Raw genomic sequence first — 23,511 nt, forward strand, 5'->3', positions numbered from 1 at the left:
GTAATGTGCTGGAAGGATGAAGGATAAACAACAGTCAACCAAAATGTATCGTATGTAGCTAAAGAGAGTGGTGTTCTCTTTAGGAAGAAGCTGGATCACTGATCACTGATCTGCTTCGCTGTCCAGCAGGTGGAGTCCTGCTGGACAGAAAGCTGCAGGTGGAGGTTTGGATTCTTTCATTGATAGCAATAGTCGACATTGTGATGTGTAATCGTTATACCTCCGACTGCTGGCATCAGTTCATATGTTTTATATCAGGAGCTTTATATGAGTCCTTTTGTTCCTGCCAGTTTTATTATGTGCAATACCCACGCAAAGGTGTTTTCACTCTTTGAGGCCAATTTCACAAAGGGAAAATGTGATGCTGCAATGTCTCGTTTTATTCTTTTTCTTTCTTTTTTCTTTTTTTTGCTTCTGTTCTTTAACAAATTGGGTGGATCTGTCTACCAGATGACCCTCTTGAGGATTCATTGGAGGAACAGAAGCAGAATAATACTGTTAAAATGTGCTGCATAAGTTAAAGCCCCCAAGCAGACGTTGTCATTTTTAATGCCAGACCCTCTCACTTGGTTCTCAAATTAGAGCAGGAAAATGTGTAGCATGGTAGAAGTATTGCATACAGTCAGTTTCACTGCCAACACCATATGTGTTTTATCCTCGCGTAAGCTGTGAGTTGGTGGTCAACATGTACGACTTTGTATGGAGAAGAGAAAAGAAAAGGCTCCAACGAAGCAGGGCTAATTAGCAGTGTTGAAGTCATTAGCGAGTCTGGGAAGGTCTCGGGTTGAGGTCTGTAGGCCTGCGGTACCAAAGAAGAAAACAAATCATCCTTCTTCTGCTGCGAAATGTGAAATGTAGAGGGTGTCACCTCTCAGTGAGATTATGTGTTTTTCTGTGACCAAAAAATGGTTCCTAATATTTGTTTTGTAGTGTCTGTTCCAGGTCAGAAGAGTGATCAGCGATATGAAAATCACTGAACAGTATTCTGGAAGTGACTGATGAGCCTACGTTCAAATGAAAATGCTTCGCTGTGTTTGACACTTTTATTTATCATGTCACTATTTCACCTGTTCGTTGTAATAAGCCACCTGACTTTAGTGCACTCTATCATGCATGGTAAATGATAATATACAGGCAATCTCCACAGAAGGCTTCGGTTGTCTGATTCAAAATTAGTAATAATGGAACGCTGTTAAACACTGATTGTTTATTTTCTTTGATTTTTTTTATATAATTTGTTTTCCTTTACAGTTTAATTTATGGGTTCTCAACTTGAAAACAAATGCAAGTTCTGTATACTGAACGCTGTCCCAAGGATTATAATAAAGATCATTTATAACCTTTGCCCTTGCTCAGTGATTTGATCAAACACTGACTGTTATACATAGCTGCAAAGCTAAGTTAGATATTTGGTTATTTGTTGTTTGCTCAATCTGATATCCCACACTAACAAGCACAGTAAAAGCAATGAACATTTAATGACATTTAATTGTCCATACTTTCCAGTAGACAGAAGTTTTGAGGGAATTTAATAAAAAATTTTACATGAACACTTTGTGTTCGCTCTTCATATAAATATGCCATGACACACTGTTTTATAGCGCTGTCACACACACACACTGTCTACCGCTTATCCTGTATTCAGGGTCGCGGGGGGGCTGGAGCCGATCCCAGCTGTCATTGGGCGAAGGCCGATACACCTTGGACAGGTAACCAGTCTATCACAGGGCGGACATGTAGAGACAAACAACCATTCACACCTACGGGCAATTTAGAGTCATCAATGAACCTATCCCCATCCTGCATGTCTTTGGACTGTGGGAGGAAGCTGGAGAACCCACGCTAACACGGGGAGAACATGCAAACTCCACACAGAAGGAACCCGGGCCGACCCCGGAATCGAACCCGGGACCCTCTTGCTGTGAGGCGAGAGTGCTACCCACTACACCACCATGCAGCCCTGTTTTATAGCATTCAACTCATATTATAATACCCAATATTAACACACAGATGGTCACACAATCTCACAGATGCAACATGTAAAAAGACAGTTAGCTAGGTAAGAAAAAAAACTTTTATTTCAGAAAAGGACTTTGTGCTAAAAGAGCTAAAAGAGTTGCATAAAGAGCAGGTCTGAAAAAATGGAGGATAAATTATCAAAAACCAAACATCAAACAAATATTATTTATATATAATTAGGCTATTTGCATACTGAATTTCAACATGTTTTTGATTCAGACACAGATCACATATAAATATATTTTGCATATCAGATTCTCTCAGTTTCTGGGTCAGGGTCCACTGGTGGGCTTCAGAGGTCTCACTTATTTATCTACATTTTGGAACTCACATGAATAAAAAAAAAAGCTAGCTAACGTTTCCCCGGATTAAGTTGCACAAAATGGATTGTTTTTTAAAATAATACGAAAAAGATGTGGGAGAAAATCTGCAGTGAGAGCTCCAATGCACGGTGGTGAGGAAATATGACCCTTGGCACATTAAAACTTGACTCACAATGACAAGCACTGATGGAAAAACATAGGCCTAATATTTATCTTGGTCATTACACCTGACAGTGGCCTAACACATATTTACAGTCAAGTATATTTGAGGAAGGTGGTCCTCAGATTAGTTTAACAATCAGAAGAGGACAAATTCAAAATGTTGAGAGCCACTCTCCTGTGTCATTACGTGCCATACAGTCTCTTTGCGGTATATTGAATGTGGAAATGTAAAATCAGGTGGTAGATATCCAAAGTATTTTACGACTCGCATTTGGTGAGGGACTCGCACAACTTTATTCCGGTTTGGTTTCCCACTTCCGCTCACCACGTTGATTCAGAACGTCTATCTTGCTGTTTATTTAATCTTTGTTGTGGACCGGCATTTTCCCACAACACCCTGCTCCTGCTCTCAGAGAGGACGAAAATGGCGGACAACGCATCGTCGGTAGGTTTTCGAGAGATATACTTTTATTTTAGAGACATTGACCAGTTTCAGGATGCACATTAACGCATTATTTTCGACAGGTCGAGATTGTCGAGGGCTGTCGCCTACCCGTTCTCCGTAAAAACCAAGAACACGAGGACGAATGGCGTAAGTATTGTCCGGTTGTTTTCCCGTTGCTAAGCTAGCTAATGCTACCTAGCGAACCTCAGCTGTTGTTATCAGACGCCACGGCCTCCAGTGAAAGCGCTGTAAACACTGTAAACACCACACTCAGAGGGCACACATGTAGCTGTGCAACGGGGTGGAAACCACGGTTACATCTAACAACACATTACTTAGCTAACTCGTATGGACATGTTTATAAAATGCATATATTTTGGGAAAGACGAGGCGAAATCCATCTGACGTCGGACTGTTTACAAATCTGAAACCGATTTTCCAGGTTGAGTAGTTGGGTGATTGAATGCGGATTGGCTCACTTATAAGGGCCCTCTTTGGGCTGAAGTTGTCCCAACGTGACTTGTTATGACAGGATTAATGAAAACACAGTAAAATGAGATTAAATCTCATTGACACTTCCTCAGGGAAGTTATTATTGTTACACTTCACAAGGCCATTGTGAAGCCTTACTACTCCGACATCTCAGCATAACTGCACACATTTTTTAACCTCATCTTCAAGTGGATTTGTGCATTTTAAATTAAAGCAATTACTACTCAACACCCCTTGTCACAGGTTGTATGTGTCTGTATGAGTAAGGAGATTTTCCCATTTAAGAACATACTAGTAGGTGTCTGCAGTATAACTGAGTATAACTATCCTTACTAACTATAAAACGCTAAGGATAAGTATTATATGTACACGTTTTTCTTTATTTGTCTCATGACGCATTCGATTAATCTTGAAGCCAGGGATGTAATTAGTTTGTTTTTATTTTCCTGGACTCATTGTTAATAAAATCGCAGGAGGTTATGAAAAATGGTCACATACTGTAAAATCCCAGAGCTGTTGTCTCTGAACACCAGTCTAATACCCAAATTCACAATAAATGTAAAAAAAAAAAAAAAAGTCGCACTTGAGATAAAACCAACAAATATTTGGAATTTCTACTATGGATTTTCTGTCTATTTACTGATTGATTGAGTACTTGGCTTTTAGCATCACTTCCTACTGAACGCTTAATGAATCCGTTAATCCACAATGATTGTCGTTAAGGGTTTGGGTACACCTCTAATGTTTTAGCAGCTACTTGATGGAATCAGTCATTTTGTGAATTTCAGTACAGGTCATTGCAAGTTTTAATGACTTATCTGCTTTCCTTACAGCATTGGCTGAAATTTTAAGTGTGAAGGAAGTCTCTTCGAGAAAGCTTTACTATGTTCACTACATTGACTGTGAGTATAGTTTGTGTTACAGCATGATTTTTCTGAACTGTTACAGTTACTTTCCACAGAAACGTCACGGCAAATGTCTTCTTGATTGTGTAAAATTGCTTGTGTTATTAAGTCAACAAGCGCCTGGATGAATGGGTCACGGGGGACAGGCTGGACATGAAGAAGCTCCAGTTCCCTAAGAAAGAAGCTAAAACGCCAACCAAGAATGGACTTCCAGGCTCCCGTCCCAGTTCTCCCGAGAGAGAAGTGGTAAGCAAATGCTGCGTCGCCAAATGTTTGTCTCAGATCCCAGAACATTGCAACAATGGAAATTTGGTAGCATAATTTTACCATTGTGAAGACTTTACTTGAGCCTGTATTTTACATCCCAGCATGTTTGGCAGCTGCTGTTACTGTTAGTTTTATGGATAAAATAGTTACATTTTGTGTGCAGTTGATCCATGGGTGTTAATATGAACATCAGTTAACCCCCTTCCTTCTCTTCCTTTCCGCTCAATTCAGAGGAAGAGTCTAGATCTCAACGTACAGTCTGCCACAGCTCCCTCCAGAGGCAAAACCCTCCCCACACCGGTACAACTTGAATTTACACATTCTGGAAATGACTGAGTCCCTCTTTAAAGTGTTTAAGGTGTTAACATCACATCTTGTGTGATCATACAGCTATCGGGCCATGCGGAGCTGCATGGGAATCCAGAAACAAACAACCATGAAATAAAAAAGGAAGAGCCTGATCCGGTCGTGCAGATCACACCTGGAAGCGGTTTAACACACAGTGTATCCAAGTGTTTGTCAGGTGTATGCACTGGACTTGTCAAGCCACATTTCAACTTCAAATCTTTCAAGGTAGCTGGTATTCTCTGTTTATGTTGTAATCTCATGTTGTGCTGTAGATGGAATATTCTAAGAGCTTTAATTATCTAAAGGTGTAATATATATATATATATATATATATATATGTATATATATATATATATATATATATATATATATATATATATGTATGTATATGTGTATATATATATACACATATATTTACATTTACATTTACATTTAGGTCATTTAGCAGACGCTTTTGTCCAAAGCGACTTACAATAAGTACATTTGTCAAAAGAAGGAAACAAAGAAACCACGACGTATCATTGCCGATGCAGTAAGAGCTAAAAATAGAACAAGTGTTAGGTCCTCATCTGAGTAAAGTAGTACTTCAAGAGTAACAGTGCTACGATCCGAGTTTTTTTTTTTTTTTTTTTTTTTTTTTTTGCGGGGGGGGGGGGGGGGGGGGTCGAGGGAGGGTGTTAGTGGGTCATGCTATGTAGAGTCGAGGTGAAGTCTGAACAGGTGAGTCTTGAGCCTTTTTCGGAAGATGGCAAATGACTCTGCTATATATACACATGTATACATATATATGACTAACAACATTTGTTTCCTGCAGAAGAGGAAAGTAGAGGCTGTCCCCGTGGCAACTCAGGTACCCCCGGCCACTCCTGTGCCCTCCCTGCCAAGTTCAGCTGAAGCCTCTCAGGCCTCTGTTTTTCCTGCTGTGAGGGAGACCAACACCTTCAAATCCCGTGAAGACCATGAACAGATCTCCTCGCTCACAACGGTAAAGAAAACTCTTGGGTTCTTAGTTTGAGTTTGAGAAGTATTTTGCTCACTGGCTAATGTGTAACTTCATTTCTTTGTAACGATAGAACGGCACTGCCCGACGACTCATCCCCTCGCAGCCCGGGAGGAAGCGAAAGGCTAATTGTGGTGGAACTGATGAGGTATGTCACTTTAAATAATGAAATAACATACAGCTTATTATTTTCTCATTTCAAGTATATACCTCAATATATCAGTCACTGCATCATTTTGATTTTTTCTTTGAGTACTACAAACTAAAATATGTATGTAATGTATTTAAAGTATTAAATTCTACACCTGAGTCAGATAGTTTATTTATCAACATCTACACCAGTATTAAAAGCCTAAATGACCACAAATACTGCCTGTATCGATATGAGCAAGATGTTAGGTTTTGCAAAATGATCATTTTGTCAAATGATGAATCAAAAATGTTAATATTAATCACATGAATGCTTTTTTTTATCCTTCTTTATTTCTTAAAAGAGACCAGTTTTTCCCTTTGTCACCATGCCTATTTTTCATATAACATCCTTAAAACCAAATAATTATTTTAATTGGTTAATTTAATTAGTGTGTTTGCAGAATGTTACACGTCACAACTTCCTGTTGTTTGACTCACATCCTGAGTCTAATATCTTTTTTAATTAGACCTGCTTTTGTCAGAATTAGTAAAAAAAATAAATAAAAAAAAAACACTGTATACCAAAATAATCTCAAATGTATGTTCTTTGTTTTTGAAAGCAGAACTGAATTGTTAGTTGTTGTTAGTTATAGACCCTACACAATGATTTGTCTCTAAAAGAGATGGAGACATGTCCAAACAACGCAGGTCAGACCTGGTTTGTATTAAACCTGTGAAGCTACTCAACTTGAGCAGCTCAGCTGTTGTATTGATTTGGGCCGATTGCTGCAGCTGATCTCCCACATTCTCACATTCATCTCTGATGACAGTGGCCAGTAGTTTTGTCATATAAGGAATCAAACATTTCTTCTCTCTTGTCCTCACTTCATTCATTAACATCTCTATCACTACCTATGAAAGCCAATATTGCTGTCTGGCTCCTGATGAAACCTCCACTGAACGTACTCATACAAAACTTAGACAGAAGTTCAATATTGCTTTCAATCTGTCCCATAACCAAATTGTTCAGTGTATATAAAGAACAATTTATTCCCTTTTTTTTTTTTCCAAAAGCCTGTGTTTTTGTGTCTTTTTCTGCTAGATGGTAAAAGTTTTGCAGTATAACAACCCTCAAAGTGCCAGTGTGTTTCTACCACCGCCAGAGGTATGTTGGTCTTCCTATTACTGCCAGTTGATTGTGTATTGCTGTGCAAATTCAGGTTTGCATAATAACATCTTCAACAGGCGGTCCACGACCCCTAGGGGTTGCGCAGAGTTACTGCGGGGGGTCCCCGAAATTATTTGATCCCAAACTTTTTCTTCAAAAAATGTAAATACACCTAAAATACACCTCAACATGAATACAACATATATTAAGCAAATATAAATATTACTGTTTGTTTAATATTCTGCTGCCAACATAGAAATATGAATCTGTCATCAATTATTATGTTAATGGCTTAGCATTGTATACATACAAAGTACTGTTAAACATGGCACTAAAGGCTGCACTACACATTAATATTGACCGGTTTTATAAGGAACACAATTTTATATGATGTGTAATAGGGGGTCCCTATCAGACAGGGGGGTCCTTGGCCTGGAAACGCTGAAGACCTCTGCCTTAGTGGGTCCAATAAAATGGTGGTGCTTCTTACCTCAAACCCAACTTTCTTCCTTTTAGTAACATATACAACCACTGGGATTATACATGTTACTCTTTTAAAGAAATCAAACAACAAACAAGTGTGTGAAATGTGTCTAATGTCCACGTTGTTTACCGCCAGGATTCCCAAGACAGTTCAGACGGCATCCCATCTGCACCCCGCATGACGGGCAGTCTGGTGTCCGACCGCAGCCATGACGACATCGTCACTCGAATGAAAAACATAGAGTGTATAGAGTTAGGACGTCACAGACTGAAGCCCTGGTACTTCTCACCGTACCCACAGGAACTCACCACGTTGCCCATCCTCTACCTCTGTGAATTCTGTCTCAAGTACCTCAAAAGCCTGAAGTGTCTGCAGAGGCATTTGGTAAGAATCATCAATATGTCACCATCTAAACCCTTTCGTCTCTTGCTGCTTACATTGTTGCATGTTGTGCTCATCCTGTTGTCTCACATCTTTGACAGACAAAATGTAATCTAAGACATCCTCCAGGCAACGAGATCTACCGCAAAGGCACCATCTCCTTTTTTGAGATTGACGGCAGGAAAAACAAAGTTAGTAATACGATACGTTTCTCTCTCCTAAACCTTTTTTCAGCATCTGTTTATTTTTTGTTATGTTGATATATGTTGATTATATTTTTCAGACTTACTCCCAGAACCTGTGTTTACTTGCCAAGTGTTTCCTGGACCACAAAACCTTATACTACGACACAGACCCTTTCCTCTTCTACGTAATGACAGAGTATGACTCCAAAGGCTTCCACATAGTGGGCTACTTCTCTAAGGTACTAAACTACTAGTACAGTGTGTATGTACAGAATAACCGTTTGGGAAAGCCCCCTATTAAACAGGTTCCCAAAACTAATTTAATTAATTGTCTGTGTGTAGGAAAAAGAGTCGACTGAAGATTATAACGTCGCCTGCATTCTGACCTTGCCTCCCTACCAGCGGAGAGGCTATGGCAAACTGCTCATTGAGTTCAGTAAGTGTAGTTATTAAAAACTGGCACGATGTTCAGTGAATATACATACATTCAAATACTAAGTATGAGTGTGTTTGTCAGGTTACGAGCTGTCCAAGGTGGAAGGGAAGACGGGGACTCCCGAGAAGCCACTTTCTGACCTCGGCCTTTTGTCCTATCGCTCTTACTGGTCCCAGACCATCTTGGAAATTCTCATGGACCTTAAACCTGACAATGGAGAAAGGCCGCAGATTACCATCAAGTATGTGACTCGTGGTATTTTATCTCAACCTTTTTAATGTTTTACGGTTTGTTGAAATTATCTTTAGATCAGCAATCAATACACCAAATTCTGTGAGCCCATCCAATCATCATCGAACTACCTGCCTGGCGGCTTACCTGCAAACCGGTGCTCACTCTGCCCGTGCACTCGTTTTGCGTCTCCGTTGTCTTCCACAAGCTGCTAGCGAGACAGCTGTGAGTGCTAACAATGGCCATGTTATTGTTTATGTTTGTCATGATAAATTTGGGGCAGTGGCCTTGGAAAGAGGCCAGAAGGGACGGCCGTCAGTGGTGCCAACTTGGTGACTTTCTTGTGCTGCTTTCACTGGAAATGAGTTGACAAAGCTGGGCTGGGTTTTTTAGTTGGATGTTTTTAGAATCTTATGTACTCGCTTGTTTTTTCAGTATTGCTGACCCTAACCTTAATGTCTCCCAAACATCATTTTTTTTTATAATGGCACGTTAATTATTGGCTCACTTCTCACTGACATGTTTTTTAATCCCCAGTGAAATCAGTGAGATCACAAGTGTAAAGAAAGAAGACGTAATTTCAACACTTCAGTACCTCAACCTCATCAACTATTACAAGGTGAGAGACTAATACTGTGTTTCACTTCCTTCATCCTCAACGCTGCTCTTTCTGATTGCTTCTGCAGCATGGGGGTTTATCAGTTAACGACTTTGCTGTGTAGATGAACAGTTAAGCCTGGAAATGGAGATTTTGCACCACTATACTTGGTAACTGGCTGTCATCTACTGGGACAGTACTACTGTAACACTAACTGGTAGTCCACACTTCTGACACTAGTAGGGCTGCAACGATTCATCGAGTTACTCGATTAACTCGATTATGAAAATTCCTCGAGGCAAAACATCTGCCTCGAAGCCTCGTTAAATTCCTATGACGCGCCTATGTGCAGGGATCTGATTGTTCCACACGGACCGTTGTTCAGGAAGCACACCAGCGCGTCATACACGGTCATTCATTCTGAATTTAGTTGGCGCGATGGCGGAAAGTCAGCCTCGGAATGTCCGTAAACGACAGAGAGTATCGGGGCTAAACAACGGTATCCTGCTTGCCCATGTGAGCGATTTATTTCTGACAACAAAACAAATGCGTAAAGTAGTAAAATGTGTGACTAGATGTCTCCTCGTCTCCGTGGCGCATTTCTACGTTTTGTTTATGTATATCGATCACTTCTCATCCGCCATCTTGCGAGTGACGTTTATGCATCGGACGCTCGTATTGGCTCCCGTAGCAGCTTTTACAGCCAATCGGAAAGCCTGATTTACGCTTGGCTGTGAGTTGTTGTGTTTGCCCAAACGGACGGAGGAGTTCAAAGCAGAGAAAAGAACGGTCAAACAGTTACTGTAGTGAAAGAGAAAGTTAAATACATAAATGGCACAGAAGAAGTACACTATATACACACATATTTAGGGCAGGGAGAGGAAAGGGCCATTGCTGGCAAAACAAAACGTAAATTAAATGTTATCCATGTTTTATCCAAGTTGATTTAACTGTATTGTTGTTAAATTCTCACTGGCACTTAATAAATGGGCTTAGTTTTGGAGCCAAATTTTGGAGTTGGAATGAATACCTCTGTTTATTTTTTTTAGAAATGCTTGATCATTTTACAGCCACATCATTTTCGTTATGCATTATTTGTTTTGGTTGTTTAAAAACGCATTTTTTTTTATCCGATTCCTCGATTAATCGATCGATAAAGTGCTAAATTAATCGATTACAAAAAGAATCGATAGCTGCAGCCCTAGACACTAGTCTTTTACACAACTAGGCAGGCAGAGGCCTGTTTGCCAGATAGCTAGCTGGTAACCATGGAGACATATTTGAGTCGGTCCACATCGTCATGTTACGCTGAGCCCACATTAGCTGAATTGAGAAAATATGAGGACAGTTACAAGTTTGGTTTTATTGAAAACAGCTAAGGGAGACCAAAATGCGTCATGTGCCTTCAGGTGCTAGCGAATGAAGCCATTAAGCCAGCCAGCCTGATTACTAAACACCCGGAATTTAGGGGGAAAACTAAATAATGTTTCAGTCAAAAGAGCGAGGAATACATCCGCCAGAAAACACGGATGGTGAACCTGGACACAACTTCAGCCCAGAAGGCTTCTTATTTGGTCGCTCAATGGATCGCTACACATGGAAGCCACACACAATCACACAGGAACTCACACTTCCAGAAATGTGCTTAATCTGTGTTACGATTATGAGGGGGTCCATGGAGAATGTTCTCCCCTGTAAGGCCCAGCCCCAAAACACTTGAGAACCCTTGTTCTAAAGAATGTGATGTGACAATGTGATATTTGACTTTATTTTGTCTCTTGAATCTAGGGTCAGTACATCCTGACTCTTTCAGAGGACATTGTGGATGGACATGAACGAGCAATGCAGAAGAGACACTTGCGCATAGATCCAAAATGCCTTCACTTCACACCTAAGGACTGGAGCAAGAGGGGGAAGTGGTAAAGTCCCGACCTGGTTCACTGAGTAGCTTCTCCAAACGGCCACATCGCAGACTTGAAGCAAGCAGTGGATCAGCTGAAAGGGTTTGTGGAGCCGTCTCACCAGGAACCTCGAGACCTTCTGAACCCAGGACCCCTCCAGAAACGATGAACTCCATCACTTGAGATGCATGAACTTTTATTGTGAATATTCATTATATATTGTGAATTTAAAAAGCTCTCAATCGTGTGGACAAAACAGACTGGTTACCAGTGACACCGCCAAAATCTCCCACAAACCTTCCACTGTGTAAAACATCCCATTTATGACCGACAGTGCGTTAAAAGTGAGATACGGTGTCTGTTTAATAGTGTAAATGAAAGCCTAAGAAGGCGAACGTACAGACCACCTAATGGAAACAAGATTGTTTTATGAATAATAATTTGAGTTCTACAGTGAATGCCTCATCTGTTGGGAAGTCCACATTATGTATTGATATTCGTTAATTTTTTTATTATTTTTTTTACTTTACTTTGGTCAACACTATCAGAAGTGTGTGATTTTGTATCTGCTACACAAAGAGGTGACGTTAAAAGGTCAAAATTATTAATGAACTCCACCAAAATTACAATCCCTTGTGTGGCTTTCCAATGATATTACTTTTAGTCATACAGGTCATATTTAAGAAACCTCAATTGATGAAATATACTTGTAGCACTCCTTAAACAATGGGACACCCAACGTCTGAACAGCACTCCAAAATGTCACTTTTCACTTTCTACTTTGAATATAGATTTTTATATATATATATATATAAAAAAGCTTGCAGACTTCTAAATGCCTCTCAAATGCCACTTCCTGAGCAAACATTTGAGTTGTTTTTAAATACAATAAGCGGGTTACAATTTCACCCACATGTATTAACTGAGACTCGATGAAAAATGTATTCAGAGTGTAAACAGAGACGGTAAAAGGACTCAGATTTTCACATCGATGCACAGATAGTAATTTTGGTTCATTGCGATTCTCCTCCAGTGCCTGAATATTATTGTCTTTCAATGAACAGGGAGAACACAGACCCTCTCGTAGTAATCCGGCTCACTTAAAAACATTTTTATTCAAATGAACTGATGCAGGAAACAAAAAAGATCTACCATGTTGTTGCTTAAGAGTCAACGTGGACAGTTCAGGTCTGTTACCTTTTACGGTAGTATCTCTGCTTTTATTTCCCCGAGTTTTAAGTAGTTGGAAGTATTTATGCTCTTTGTTTGTGACCATTAAGGTGAATCTTCCTTTTTACAGATAATCCCTTGTCTTGATCATGTACAGTGTGCAATGAGACAAATCAATTCCCTAAGTTAAATTTATGTTCCCTGCAACTGTACATACTAGACCTGATTGTAAAAAAAAGAAAAGAGAAAAAAAAGCCTAGACGACAGAAGCCATGTTGAACTGTTAGAGGAATGTAAATTTTGTGTACAGTTGTCTTTAGTGTCTTTTTTTTTTTTTTTTACTTAAATGTAAACTAACTGGCTGCACAATATCAACAGGAAAAGACAAAAGTGGTATCTTGCTTTCAGTTTGTGTTTTATGTTTACATGTCACAAAAGATGTTGAATTTACCCTGTTGAAAGGATTTAGTGTATCTTTAAGTGAAACACACTTGAGAGTATGATTTGAGCGTTTGATATGAAAAGTATGTTGAATTGATATAAAAAAAAATCTTAAATGTGTGTTTTTGAAAGTGAGTTCATCATCACCTGGAAACAACATGCAGACATGAAATCAATGCAACGTGGATACCAGTCATGTATACCATTTGGGCCAGGTCTCTTGTTTTTAGCAAATGTGTATACTAGCCACCAGGGGGCAGCACGTTAATTCCTCTTCCTGAGTGCGCAAAATTGCAATTGAATTAAGTAGGAGGGATGTTAGTTGAAACGAAAGTTTAGAAGTACACTGACGATTTAAATTATTGCAGCTGTCGGATGAAGGGGATTTGAAGATATGGACTCAATAATAACTCACTAATAACTTTAAATATGACCCTAAACTGGTAACCAAGCGTCGTTGCTGCCAATTCGTTAATTGCATGTTTCATGCTGCTGACCCACAGCTCTGCAGATAGACAGAACAAGGTAGGCTGCCGTTTATTTATGTAACATCCGGGTGTTTATATGCAAATGTAATGGCTCTGCAGGTCATTCTTTACTAGTTTGATTATGTGTTATATATACTTTATAAATACGTTTGGCTCAGGTATTTTCTGTTATTTTTGCCATTGTTTCTAGACGGATGTTTCCAGCATGTGATGTCTCATAGATATAAATGTAATGTGTCACTAAAAGGACGAAACTCAGGAAAGACGAGTGTGTTTCTCTGCAGAGAAGAGCTGCACGCGTTTGAGCCTCCGTGGTCTTACTGGGACATTTCCACACGGTGTCGCTGTTGCACTGATCGTCCACAATGACCTCTGCAGCTGAGGAGGCTCAGACCATCACAAATCATGCTGCTGCAGCTATATACCAAAGCTACCACAACTACACTCTGAATGGGATATAGGCTTACACCAGTCACATGTTCACATGTTGTATTCAGTTCAGATATACATGAACTCCACATTATCACTTGGTTTGACTTTCCAACATTTATGAGGAAATATTGTTTTGATCTTATTTTGCAGATTAATGCTGAGTGCTGGAGGAAGCATCAGACTCTTTAAACCCCCCCTGGCTGAGGTACACTTGTTTTGAAGAAAACTGTTCAGCTACTATCAACTAGTGCCTCTGTTTTTATTTCTCTTATCTCCTTGAGGCACACAGCACCAACAACGCAGGCTGCTCCTCCCCCCCCCCCCCCAACCCCCCAAACTCCAGACCAGAGTCACTGACCTGGTAACACACACGGCCATATGGTATGGCCAGGACGGGACTCGGTGCAGTGATTAGGGGGAGGGTGCCGGACACGGCTCTGCTGCTGTGGAGGCTAAAGCAGCAGGACTCCTGAAACATCATCAACAGTTTTCACCCAAACTCTCAGGTACGTGTGTTCTGTGAGATGCAGAGGCTGCTGGGGAAGGAGGGAAGGAGGGAAGGAGGGAAGGAGGGAAGGAGGGAAGGAGAAGGCGAGCCGTGTTGTTCCACTCCCTCACTGTCATTGTTCTCCAGCAGGTTGATTGTTTGTTATGGTCTCGACCCACACTGGCTGCGTTTGGGGAGTACACAGAGGTCTCTACAAATAAACAGACTGTCACACACACACACACACACACACACACACACACACACACACACACACACACACACACACACATTTTCACCTTTAACCCTCAGTGCTTGTGGGCTTTTATCTCTCCTGTACAGCAACGTCAGCTTTTGCACAGAAAACCGAGGCTTGAAAAGGACATATTAGATGTTGCTGGTGACACCTACCATTAATATGCTATAAAAGAAAGACAGAGCAACAATGGGAGGTGACTATCTCCATTCAACGTTGCATCAGCATCTAGTAATTTCTGCTTGTGCACGTCACCTTGCTATATGAGGATGTTGAGTCCTCATTTCAGCACATTTTTAAATTCACTGTCTTGCCACTGAAGCATTTTGAATGGTTAATTTCAGACACAGAGAGCTTCCCCTCTTGGTCGCTGGTGTCCGCGGCTGCCTTAACCTCTCTCTGACAAGGAGATCAGGAGGGGAGGGGGGGGGGAGGGGGGGGCTGTGTGTGTGTGGGAGAGAGAGAGAGAGAGAGAGAGAGAGAGGAGAAAGAGGGGGTTGGCTTTAGTGTGATGTGAATGGAATAGAATCAGCGCGAGAGGGAGGAAGAGGGAGGAGGACAGCGCAAATCAACCTGCCTCTTGACTTTAACAACAGAATAGAGGAGCCGGCAGACACAGATCAGGGAAGTGTGTGTGTGCGTGTGCCGTTTTATTTTTGGAGAGAGGAAGAGAGCGGCAGACAGGAGGAACTGAAGGAGGAGGAGGAGGAGAGAGAGCCTCACCGTGGAGATAGATAGCAGAAAAATGCTGTCATGGGGAGAAAATGGGAGGGAGTCGGCAGAGAGGAACAGGATGAAACAAGGCAGGGTCGAGCGGAGCTGAAATGTGGAGGTAAGCCTTCTTCCTTTCTGTGTTGAGATCACAGAGAATTCACATTCCAGCCTCCCCGCGTCCCTCTTTCTGATGATTATGAATTCAGACCGACGGATCGGCCACACCGTGTGCCACATACCTCTGTATAGGCATGCATATGCTCTTATGCTCATACCATCCGACCAGAGACGGCGTCTGAGAGCAGTGGAGGATATGAAATAATGGCTTGGCATTATTTCATATCTCCATCCAGCTCGTCCTCCCTCTGCCTCTCTGCCCGATGTCTTTTTGTCAGCTCTTTAAAATTGCATTTGGCTCAGCGAGCCCTACATGCCGTTTACACGCGACACAGTGGGTTTGAATCCAGCTCCCAACCTTTGTCGCATTTCATCTCCTGGCCTCCCCCCTCCCTCCCTCCCTCCCTCTCCTCCTCCTCCTCCTCCTCCCCCTCACCCCTAACACTAACCCCCCCCCCCCCCCCCATCATCTCTTCTGTCTCTCTCCATTGTGCACCCTCCGATGAGGCAGAATTGTCTTTAAAAGCGGTGTTGTGACATTGTCAGGAAGCCACTGCGAAACCTTGCTGTAGAGGTGCTTGTAGCTGCAGGACTCAGATATGAGGGCAAGGTGGGGGGAGGAGGAGGGGTGGGGAGGGGGTGGAAGGATGGAGGGACACTGAGAGAATGAAAGAGAGACAGGGAGGAAAAAGAAGATGAAGGAATAAAAAGGAGGAGCAGGATCTTTTTTGTTCTTTTGTAGATACAGAGGCATCATCAGTCTGCAGGGTGGATGAAGAGCGCCGGAACAATACTGCATGTGCACAAACAATGATGGAATGGAGAACCACACACTGGAATCGGGGTGTTGTTTTCAAGGTGGAAGAGAAAATGAGGGATGCGGGAGTCAGCCCCCCCCCAATGCTCCCACCCCACCCCCACCCCCTGCACTCTCCAATTTAGGATGGGGCTGTGTGTTTACGAGACGTTAGGGTTTCAGGGGATGGATGAGGCTGCTGAAGGGAAAGAAAGGCAGGGATGGAGAGCTGGGGGGGGGGGGGGGATGGACGGACAAGCAGCTTACATAAGCCAGTGCACTCAAAGGACGGGCCATTTAATTTACATTGAGCCGCATGGCTCCTCATTCAGTGTGGTATTCGCTGTGGTTGACATTAGCATTTTAAACAATAAAATGCAGTTTGACCTGACACGATGGCAGGAAGGATGTGATGTGTGATAACCCAATGTGACTTGGCGGCATTGTGCTCGCGTCCCCGGCCGGAGGGTGCCATGTTTTTCAACGGGCTCAACTTTAAATGCACCTCGTCCTCCTGCAGCCACAGTTATTCTTTATGGTCGTGGATAAGCGTCCGCATTAAGTGCACTGACATAGCGGTGCAAACACTATGCAGCCTATTCATCCAACTCAGCTGCCGGCCACTTTTGTTCTGTTGCCATCCACTGCATTTACAGTATGTATCCAGATAGTCAGTGAAGCGGTGTATCTATCACAAACACCAGCCGTGACTTTGTCGTTTTAAGGCCTTCTAATACCAGAGTAACCGAAGCCTTTCTGCCCCCTGTAGTGTGCCCCATGATTTGCCATCTATATACTGTATCTCCATGAAAATAATGTATTTTTATTAATTCCCCTCTATCCGGTTGGAGATGTGTTTTCTAGTTCAAACGGATGGAAATATACTATTCCACGTATGACAATACCATGTCTGCCTGCTGTTAGTAAGCAGCTTTGTGTGTGAGTGGTGAGGAGAGATAAGCAATGTTTGTGTCAGGGCTGCAAATAAATATTTCAATTCAGAATTTTCATTATAGATTAATAACCTCAGCTGACATTCACATTCTCATGTTTTGTCCGACCAAAGGTTTGAAATATATTTAGTTTACTACAAAGGAAAACAACAGAATTGAAGAAGTCCCAGTTCTCCAGTTGGGATGCTGTGACCTGGATATGGATCAGGATATGAGCACATTTGAGTGAAGGTCCTCGTGAAGGTTCTGCCTGAAGGTTTTGGCACTTCAGTCTGTTGTTCTTCACACAGCTTCACACATGGTAATTTGATGCTTTTCATATGAAACAAATCCAAAAAAACTTGTAGTCCAGGCCCATAGATAGAAAAAAGACAGCATACTTGTTTGAGTGCAGTCATTTAAACTGAGGGGTGTCTTTTCCTCCAAGAGGCTTCTTCTCGGGTCCTGTTCCAGGTTGAGTAGGAGGGGATCAGTGTCAGAATAGACTCTTGAATCGATCGGCCTACTTCTATTTCCTGCACCGAACATGAGCCAAGCGAGCTTCGGTGTGTGTCGTACATGTGTGTGTCGTACATGTGTGTGTCGTACATGTGTGTGTCGTGTTGTGGAATCAGATTTGATCCTTGTTGTCTAGCAGAGCCATTAAAACAAGCCCACACGCAAGAACATTCTCAAATGAAATACTTATTTGCAGCCCCGACAAAAAAACATCTCTTATGCAACTGCAACCTCTGTCATCTAAAAAAAACCATTATTATTGCTGTGGAGCTAAATCATAGAGAGATACAAGTAATTGTAGAAGCGAGCTATGTGGTTGTTGTTCTTCTAAATGCAGGTGGAGGAGTGAATAACCTTCGACTGAGTCACTAGATCCGGGCCAATATCTCCTGTTGCGGTTTGTCTGCCAGGATTCCAACTTTAGCTCGTGTTGTTTGTCCTGTTTCCGTACAGAACGAAACTGTGATTTCTGGAGTGACTGTGTCCATAAAGCATCAGCTTTAGCAAATAGCCGACAACAGTCGACAATCAGCAGCACCACACCAGAGGGTCCACGTATGTGTATTTGAGCAGAACATTTGCTCTAAATCCAGCATCCATACCAGCAGAGTGACTTTGAGTCGAACATGCTGCAAGGTTACCAGGCAGATTTAGTTTCTGGTCTGAGTCAGCATTGTGTCCTTCCTCTCGTTTGGAGCCATTTTGCATGGCTACACCCCGGCGGGCTCCCTGTGGGGGCTCAGCGAGGAAGGCAGTTGGACAGGCGGAGCCTCCTCCTCATCAAATGGCAGGATGCTGGCAGCGTAAGCCTCTGGGTGGATCCTCTTAGCTTTGCTCTCTGTAGTCACCTGTCCCCGTTGGCCACACTGGTCTGGAAGTTGCAGGCCTCACTGGCTTTGTGTTAGGCTGTTGCCCATTTCTGTGTTGTTTTTTATAGTTGTCCAGCAGGACTTTGGAGAGTCGGGCTGCACAGTTGAGGTAAATCATATATGACAAAGCTGCTGTCTTAATGAAATTTAAATAATGTCCTTGGTTAATTTCTGTCTGTGTCGAGGGTGAACAGAGAAATAGGTGTTTCAAGTTAATTAGATTTGAAAACTGTTACATAAATTATGTTGTAAATGTTTGATAATCATTGTATTTTTTATGGGGAGAAAAGGGAGAGAGAAGATGTGAGCTTCTGCTGTGAACATCTGTTTTATTTAGTGATTTGAATGTAAAAACGTTTGCATATTATAAAATGCACTTTTTCAGAAATTCGCCGGCGCTTATTATTCATAATCACAATGTCCCTCTCAGTTATGACATACATACATTAAACCATTAAGCGGTGCAGTGACTCCTTCTCATTGTTCACGCTGCTATTACAGGAGAAGTGCACTCAGGGCATTCAGAGCCATGAAAGCAGACCAGGACCGACCACTCACGTCGCACCGCGTCACTTCATCGCCATAATGGCAGCTAGAGATGAGAGAAAAAGGCTGAAAACATCCGTGTGCATAGAGGAGTGTAATAATACCCTCATGAAGTGCATTCTGTTCCTGGGCTAATGCATGACATATTCGAGATCATCAAGGTTTTTTACTTTTTGGCGGCTGAAGATTCTTTCACAACTACTAGGAAGTTGCAACCTCGGCTGTTTAATTTACATGTTAAAGGTTGCACTAATCTTAATCTTTAGTGCCTTTAGTGCGACGGCACTAAGAGCAGTTTGAGCCGATTGCTCTCAGCGGTGGAGTGTCCAACCTCACAAGGCCAAACGGCTACAGCACACAAGTAACCCACTGATGTGGCTTTGGAGGGGGGGGGGGGGGGGGGGGGGCTGTCTCACATCTGCTTTGAAATGAAGTGTCACACTTCTCGTATTAGTCTTTTTGTTTTTGCCTTGCAGTCACAGCAGTTCTGTGTCAATGTTATACCTTCAGTGAGGAAAAATGAGCACCAGAAATAACCACGTTGGCTGCAGGCGTTTAATATACACACATATCTACATATGTATATATAGACAGACAGGTTCTGTCTGTAATGACTCAGTCAATCATTCCATGCAAGCACGAGTGCACAGTAGTATTTCCCATGATGCACAGCAGTCACCTGCTGACGCTCTGTAATGTGTTCTCATTGACTTCGTTCCAACAGAACCTTCTAATGGCCGCGGCCCGCATGGCGTCACAGGGGAACCGGCCTTCGTCTGCAGCGCCACGCTTAGCATATTGGTGCATGAGCCGCTCGCTTCTATGTAGGTCGGAAGGTGCGGAGCTGCTGGCGAGGCCACGATGCGAGGCCACCTTGATTTCTCCGTCCAAGGCGAGTGGAGACGTAACCGGTGCCCCAAACAGGGACAGTAAGCCTCTTCCAATCATGACAGCTATTTGTGTTGCATGCAACACCTATTTAGAGCAACATTTAGAGCAACATTTAGAGCAACCCGGAGACAGCTTTCGGAGATTTGCTTCCCCCCAAAAAACAAAGATTTTCAGACGAGCGTGGGTACAGCGTCGCAGCCATTTCATGGGCTCTCGGTTACATTTCCGTGGACAATGGTGCGGAAGCGGAGGAGGTCAGCGTCTCTTCCTCAGAAAGCATGCTGGTAGCCCAACAGTTTCTCTTTTCCTCTCTTCCCTTGGAGCCGGCTGCACAGATGACGCTGGAGGAACAGTGAACCTTGTCTCAACATAATAGACGCAGTCATGACGCCGAGGGTCAGTTCCTTACCCTGTCTCTCTTTCTCTCTCTCTCTCTCTCTCTCTCTCTCACACACACACACACACACACACACACAGAGGGACATCTGCTCTTCCTGTCACTGTGAGGATAGTGTGGCACATCTATAAGGCTTTTATAGAGTCAGCAAAGGCACACAAAGACACACGTGCACTCGAACGTCTCACAGGCCTCAAATCTCTCGACACACACACACACACACACACACTGCCACAAGGTGTATTTTCAGTTACACAGGAAGCGGCAGTGCTCTGCCAGCACACGCTGTTGATGTCATGGCAAATAACAAGTCAAACAATAGTGTGAGTTTGGAGCTTTCTTTCACCGTGACACGACGGCACGTATTTATGTCAGAAAACAATAGCCCTTAAATGTGTACTCGTGCATGGGTTTCAGATTGTACTATTTATTACAAGAGGAAGTTAGCTTTTTAATATGGACAATACTATAGAGAGAGCTTTTCTGAGCATACTTCCTCTTTGCATTTACTTAAGGGGGAGGTCCACTGATTATGCATCCGCTACAAGTAAAAAAGCGGTCACCTCTGTTGCTCCGAACCCAGCGACAGTATGCAACTACTGCATTTTAGCAGCTTGAAGAACTTTTTTTCCCAAAAAATAGGCCAAAAAGACCCCAAACGGCCAGTCACCAGCGGAGTCACATGGTAGTTGACCTCAACCCGTGTTGGTTTACTGTAAGACGTGAGGCACCGGTGCACAGGGAAGTCAGACACACACTCGGATATAACTCATAACAAATCGGCTCTGTTTGTGTGCGTCTGAGTGTGCATCCCAGACGGTTGAGAGTGGACCAGGGAGCACACAACCAATGAATAATTAACATCTCGGTAACCCTCGCCCCCTTTGCCCAGCCTCATTAATAATTTATTAGGCAGAAGATGTTTTTTTATTTTTTTATTTTTGAAGGACAGATTCAAAGGATGGCAGCTCTCCTTGAAATTAAAGGTATATGTTTGTGTGGAGATGATACTTTATCCGACTGTAGAGTCCAGAGGAAGCTTTGACCTCCATATACAACCATAACAGCAGAGCTGATGCAGGGAAAGACAATATTTTGCTGATTTTAACATTTCCACTGGTTGAATTATTTTCATTCCACTTCTTTGAAATGGGAAAAGCCAATATCACTTTTTTAGACAGCGTACAAATGTGCTTGGAGGGGAAGACATGTTATTATCAGAGCTCTAAAAGATCCAATTAGCATCATTATGCCGTAACATAACTGACGAGGTGAGGTGTGGTTCACTCTGCATGTTCTGTTGTGAAGCTTGAGTCAGCATATGTGAAGGAAAAAACACAACCCTTTTGAAAATGATGTAACTGCTCTTCTGTTATCTGTCAGTATCACCTTGAAGTGTTGTGAAAACATTATTAGACCAAGAACAAAAAAAAACACACAGTCAAGTAGTGATGACACGTGCATCATATTTAAGGCAAACAAGGGGGGGGGGGGGGGGGGGGGGGGGTCGCTTGCACTGCAGGGAAATGAGTGATTATCAATGACAGGATCAATCTGTTGGTTACAGTCATACTTGGCTTGAGTCTCTGTTGTCACTCACGATAATTAATTCCTTCAAAGAACGGCTTTTTCCTGCCACCTTGACAGTGATCCTCTCTTTTAGTTTCTTTTTTTAATCGGCCCATTGAACACTGGTTGCCAAGGATGCAGGTCTATGTGTCTTTGGGGACCGATAGCTCACATTGACGTTTGCAAAGCGTTTGAATGAAAAAGAGAGATAAAACACATTACCAAAAACAGAGTGCTGCAGTAGAATCCACTTAGCAGCCTGTGGACTTGGCCGGGTCACCGTCCGCAGCGTGCTAAAAGGGGGTCGATTGGGTAGATCGTGGATGCCTAGAGCAACCAATGGCTATTAGAATTAACGCAATTTCTGAATCAGATCTACGACATTTAAAACGTTTGCTTTCTTGACAAAGCTGCAACCAGGTCAGTTCAGTGTCACACGTCCAACAGCAAAGCAGGGATGTAACCTGATCTCAAAACATAACAGGGTTGCATGGGATCAATAAATGAGAGTGAGACTGAGCCTGGCTTTAAATTTCCCCAAATCAATCACTGTTAGGAGTTGATTTAGACCTTGCGGTTAAGAATCGCAAGGCAGCATTTAACTACAAGCATAGACGGCGACGCTACAGCAGCTGACCTCCAGACTGTTTAGCTCGACGTTCCCAGTTCACTGAGGTGCAGGAACTGGACTCTGGCCTTCCTGCTGGCTTCTCCACCTTTATGCATCATTTGAATGTGACAGTGTGCTGCTCTGAAAGACCTCTTGCCAAATATGTGGAAGCGTGCAGTTTATTTCACAACTTCAGTCTTCGGCCCTGACAAAGAAAACATGCATCAAGTTGCAAGTGTGAAGGGTTTGTTAGCAACTTGATGTGATAGAGTTGATAAAGCTGCAGTAAGAGCGAAACTTTTGTCACTGATCACATCTAATTGCTGTTAAGCTGTTAAGCCGATCTCGGGCGGCTTCACCTGAAGAGAAAACAGATCCGATCTTACATCTATATCAGGACGTGATCCTCCTTTCACCGCTAGATACTTGAAATGACGACAGCATCAGCATTAATCATGATAAAAGAACACGGGCTGAGGTTAAGTCAACTTCAATTACGGGCAGAAAGCAAGAAAAGCGTCTCATTCATGCTGCGGTGTGTCTAGGTGCGGAAGTGTTGAGTAGAAACGATGACGACACGCATCCTCCCAGGGTTCAAAAGTCAGTCATCTCTTCCTGTTTCACAGGACGCAGACTTTCATGAGTGGGTGCAAAATACGTCGAGCGGCTGTGGCTTCCCCAAAACAACTGTCATCAGTTCAGCCAAACATCCACCCGGGCAGGAATGGCTCTTCGAAGGGAATCTGGTGCAAAAGAACACAAAAAAAACAACACATTAGTCCTTATATGATCATAAGATA

General features: G+C 42.5%; 2 protein-coding genes across 8 annotated transcripts in view; both read left to right on the plus strand.

Annotated features, from left to right (window-relative positions):
* Positions 1–2,862: 2,862 nt before the first annotated feature.
* Positions 2,863–13,208, plus strand: LOC311026024 (histone acetyltransferase KAT5-like). Of its 2 annotated transcripts, XM_084029312.1 has the most exons (16): positions 2,863–2,949; positions 3,030–3,096; positions 4,275–4,343; positions 4,456–4,592; positions 4,845–4,913; positions 5,004–5,186; positions 5,776–5,946; positions 6,035–6,109; positions 7,196–7,258; positions 7,881–8,129; positions 8,228–8,317; positions 8,410–8,550; positions 8,654–8,747; positions 8,829–8,988; positions 9,516–9,597; positions 11,365–13,208. In XM_084029312.1, the coding sequence occupies exons 1-16, from the start codon at positions 2,929–2,931 to the stop codon at positions 11,497–11,499; spliced, it is 1,806 nt and encodes a 601-aa protein (XP_083885438.1). In that variant the 5' UTR covers positions 2,863–2,928; the 3' UTR covers positions 11,500–13,208. The 2 variants fall into 2 exon arrangements, with proteins under 2 accessions (XP_083885438.1, XP_083885439.1); XM_084029313.1 differs by lacking the exon at positions 7,196–7,258.
* A 1,180-nt stretch (positions 13,209–14,388) lies between these two features.
* Positions 14,389–23,511, plus strand: part of sipa1 (signal-induced proliferation-associated 1) — a 30,605-nt gene continuing 21,482 nt past the window's right edge. For 4 of the 6 annotated variants that reach the window (XR_014598438.1, XR_014598439.1, XM_084029307.1 and 1 more), the window contains exon 1: positions 15,244–15,583. The gene's annotated coding sequence lies outside the window, so the exon portion shown is untranslated. Of the gene's footprint in view, positions 14,515–15,242; positions 15,584–23,511 lie in introns of those variants that run through there. The other 2 variants (XM_084029304.1, XM_084029302.1) reach the window with 2 other exon arrangements.

Source organism: Eutrigla gurnardus (genome assembly GCF_963514095.1).
Source record: "Eutrigla gurnardus genome assembly, chromosome: 15".
Taxonomy (NCBI): domain Eukaryota; kingdom Metazoa; phylum Chordata; class Actinopteri; order Perciformes; family Triglidae; genus Eutrigla; species Eutrigla gurnardus.

What these genes read in the sequence shown, in the direction of transcription:
- LOC311026024 (XM_084029312.1), top strand. Translation starts at nt 2,929, where the DNA reads ATGGCGGACAACGCATCGTCG. An exon ending in CTATGTTCACTACATTGACT is followed by an intron (nt 4,344 to 4,455) that starts GTGAGTATAGTT and finishes TGTGTTATTAAG; the next exon opens with TCAACAAGCGCCTGGATGAA. An exon ending in TTGACGGCAGGAAAAACAAA is followed by an intron (nt 8,318 to 8,409) that starts GTTAGTAATACG and finishes TATATTTTTCAG; the next exon opens with ACTTACTCCCAGAACCTGTG.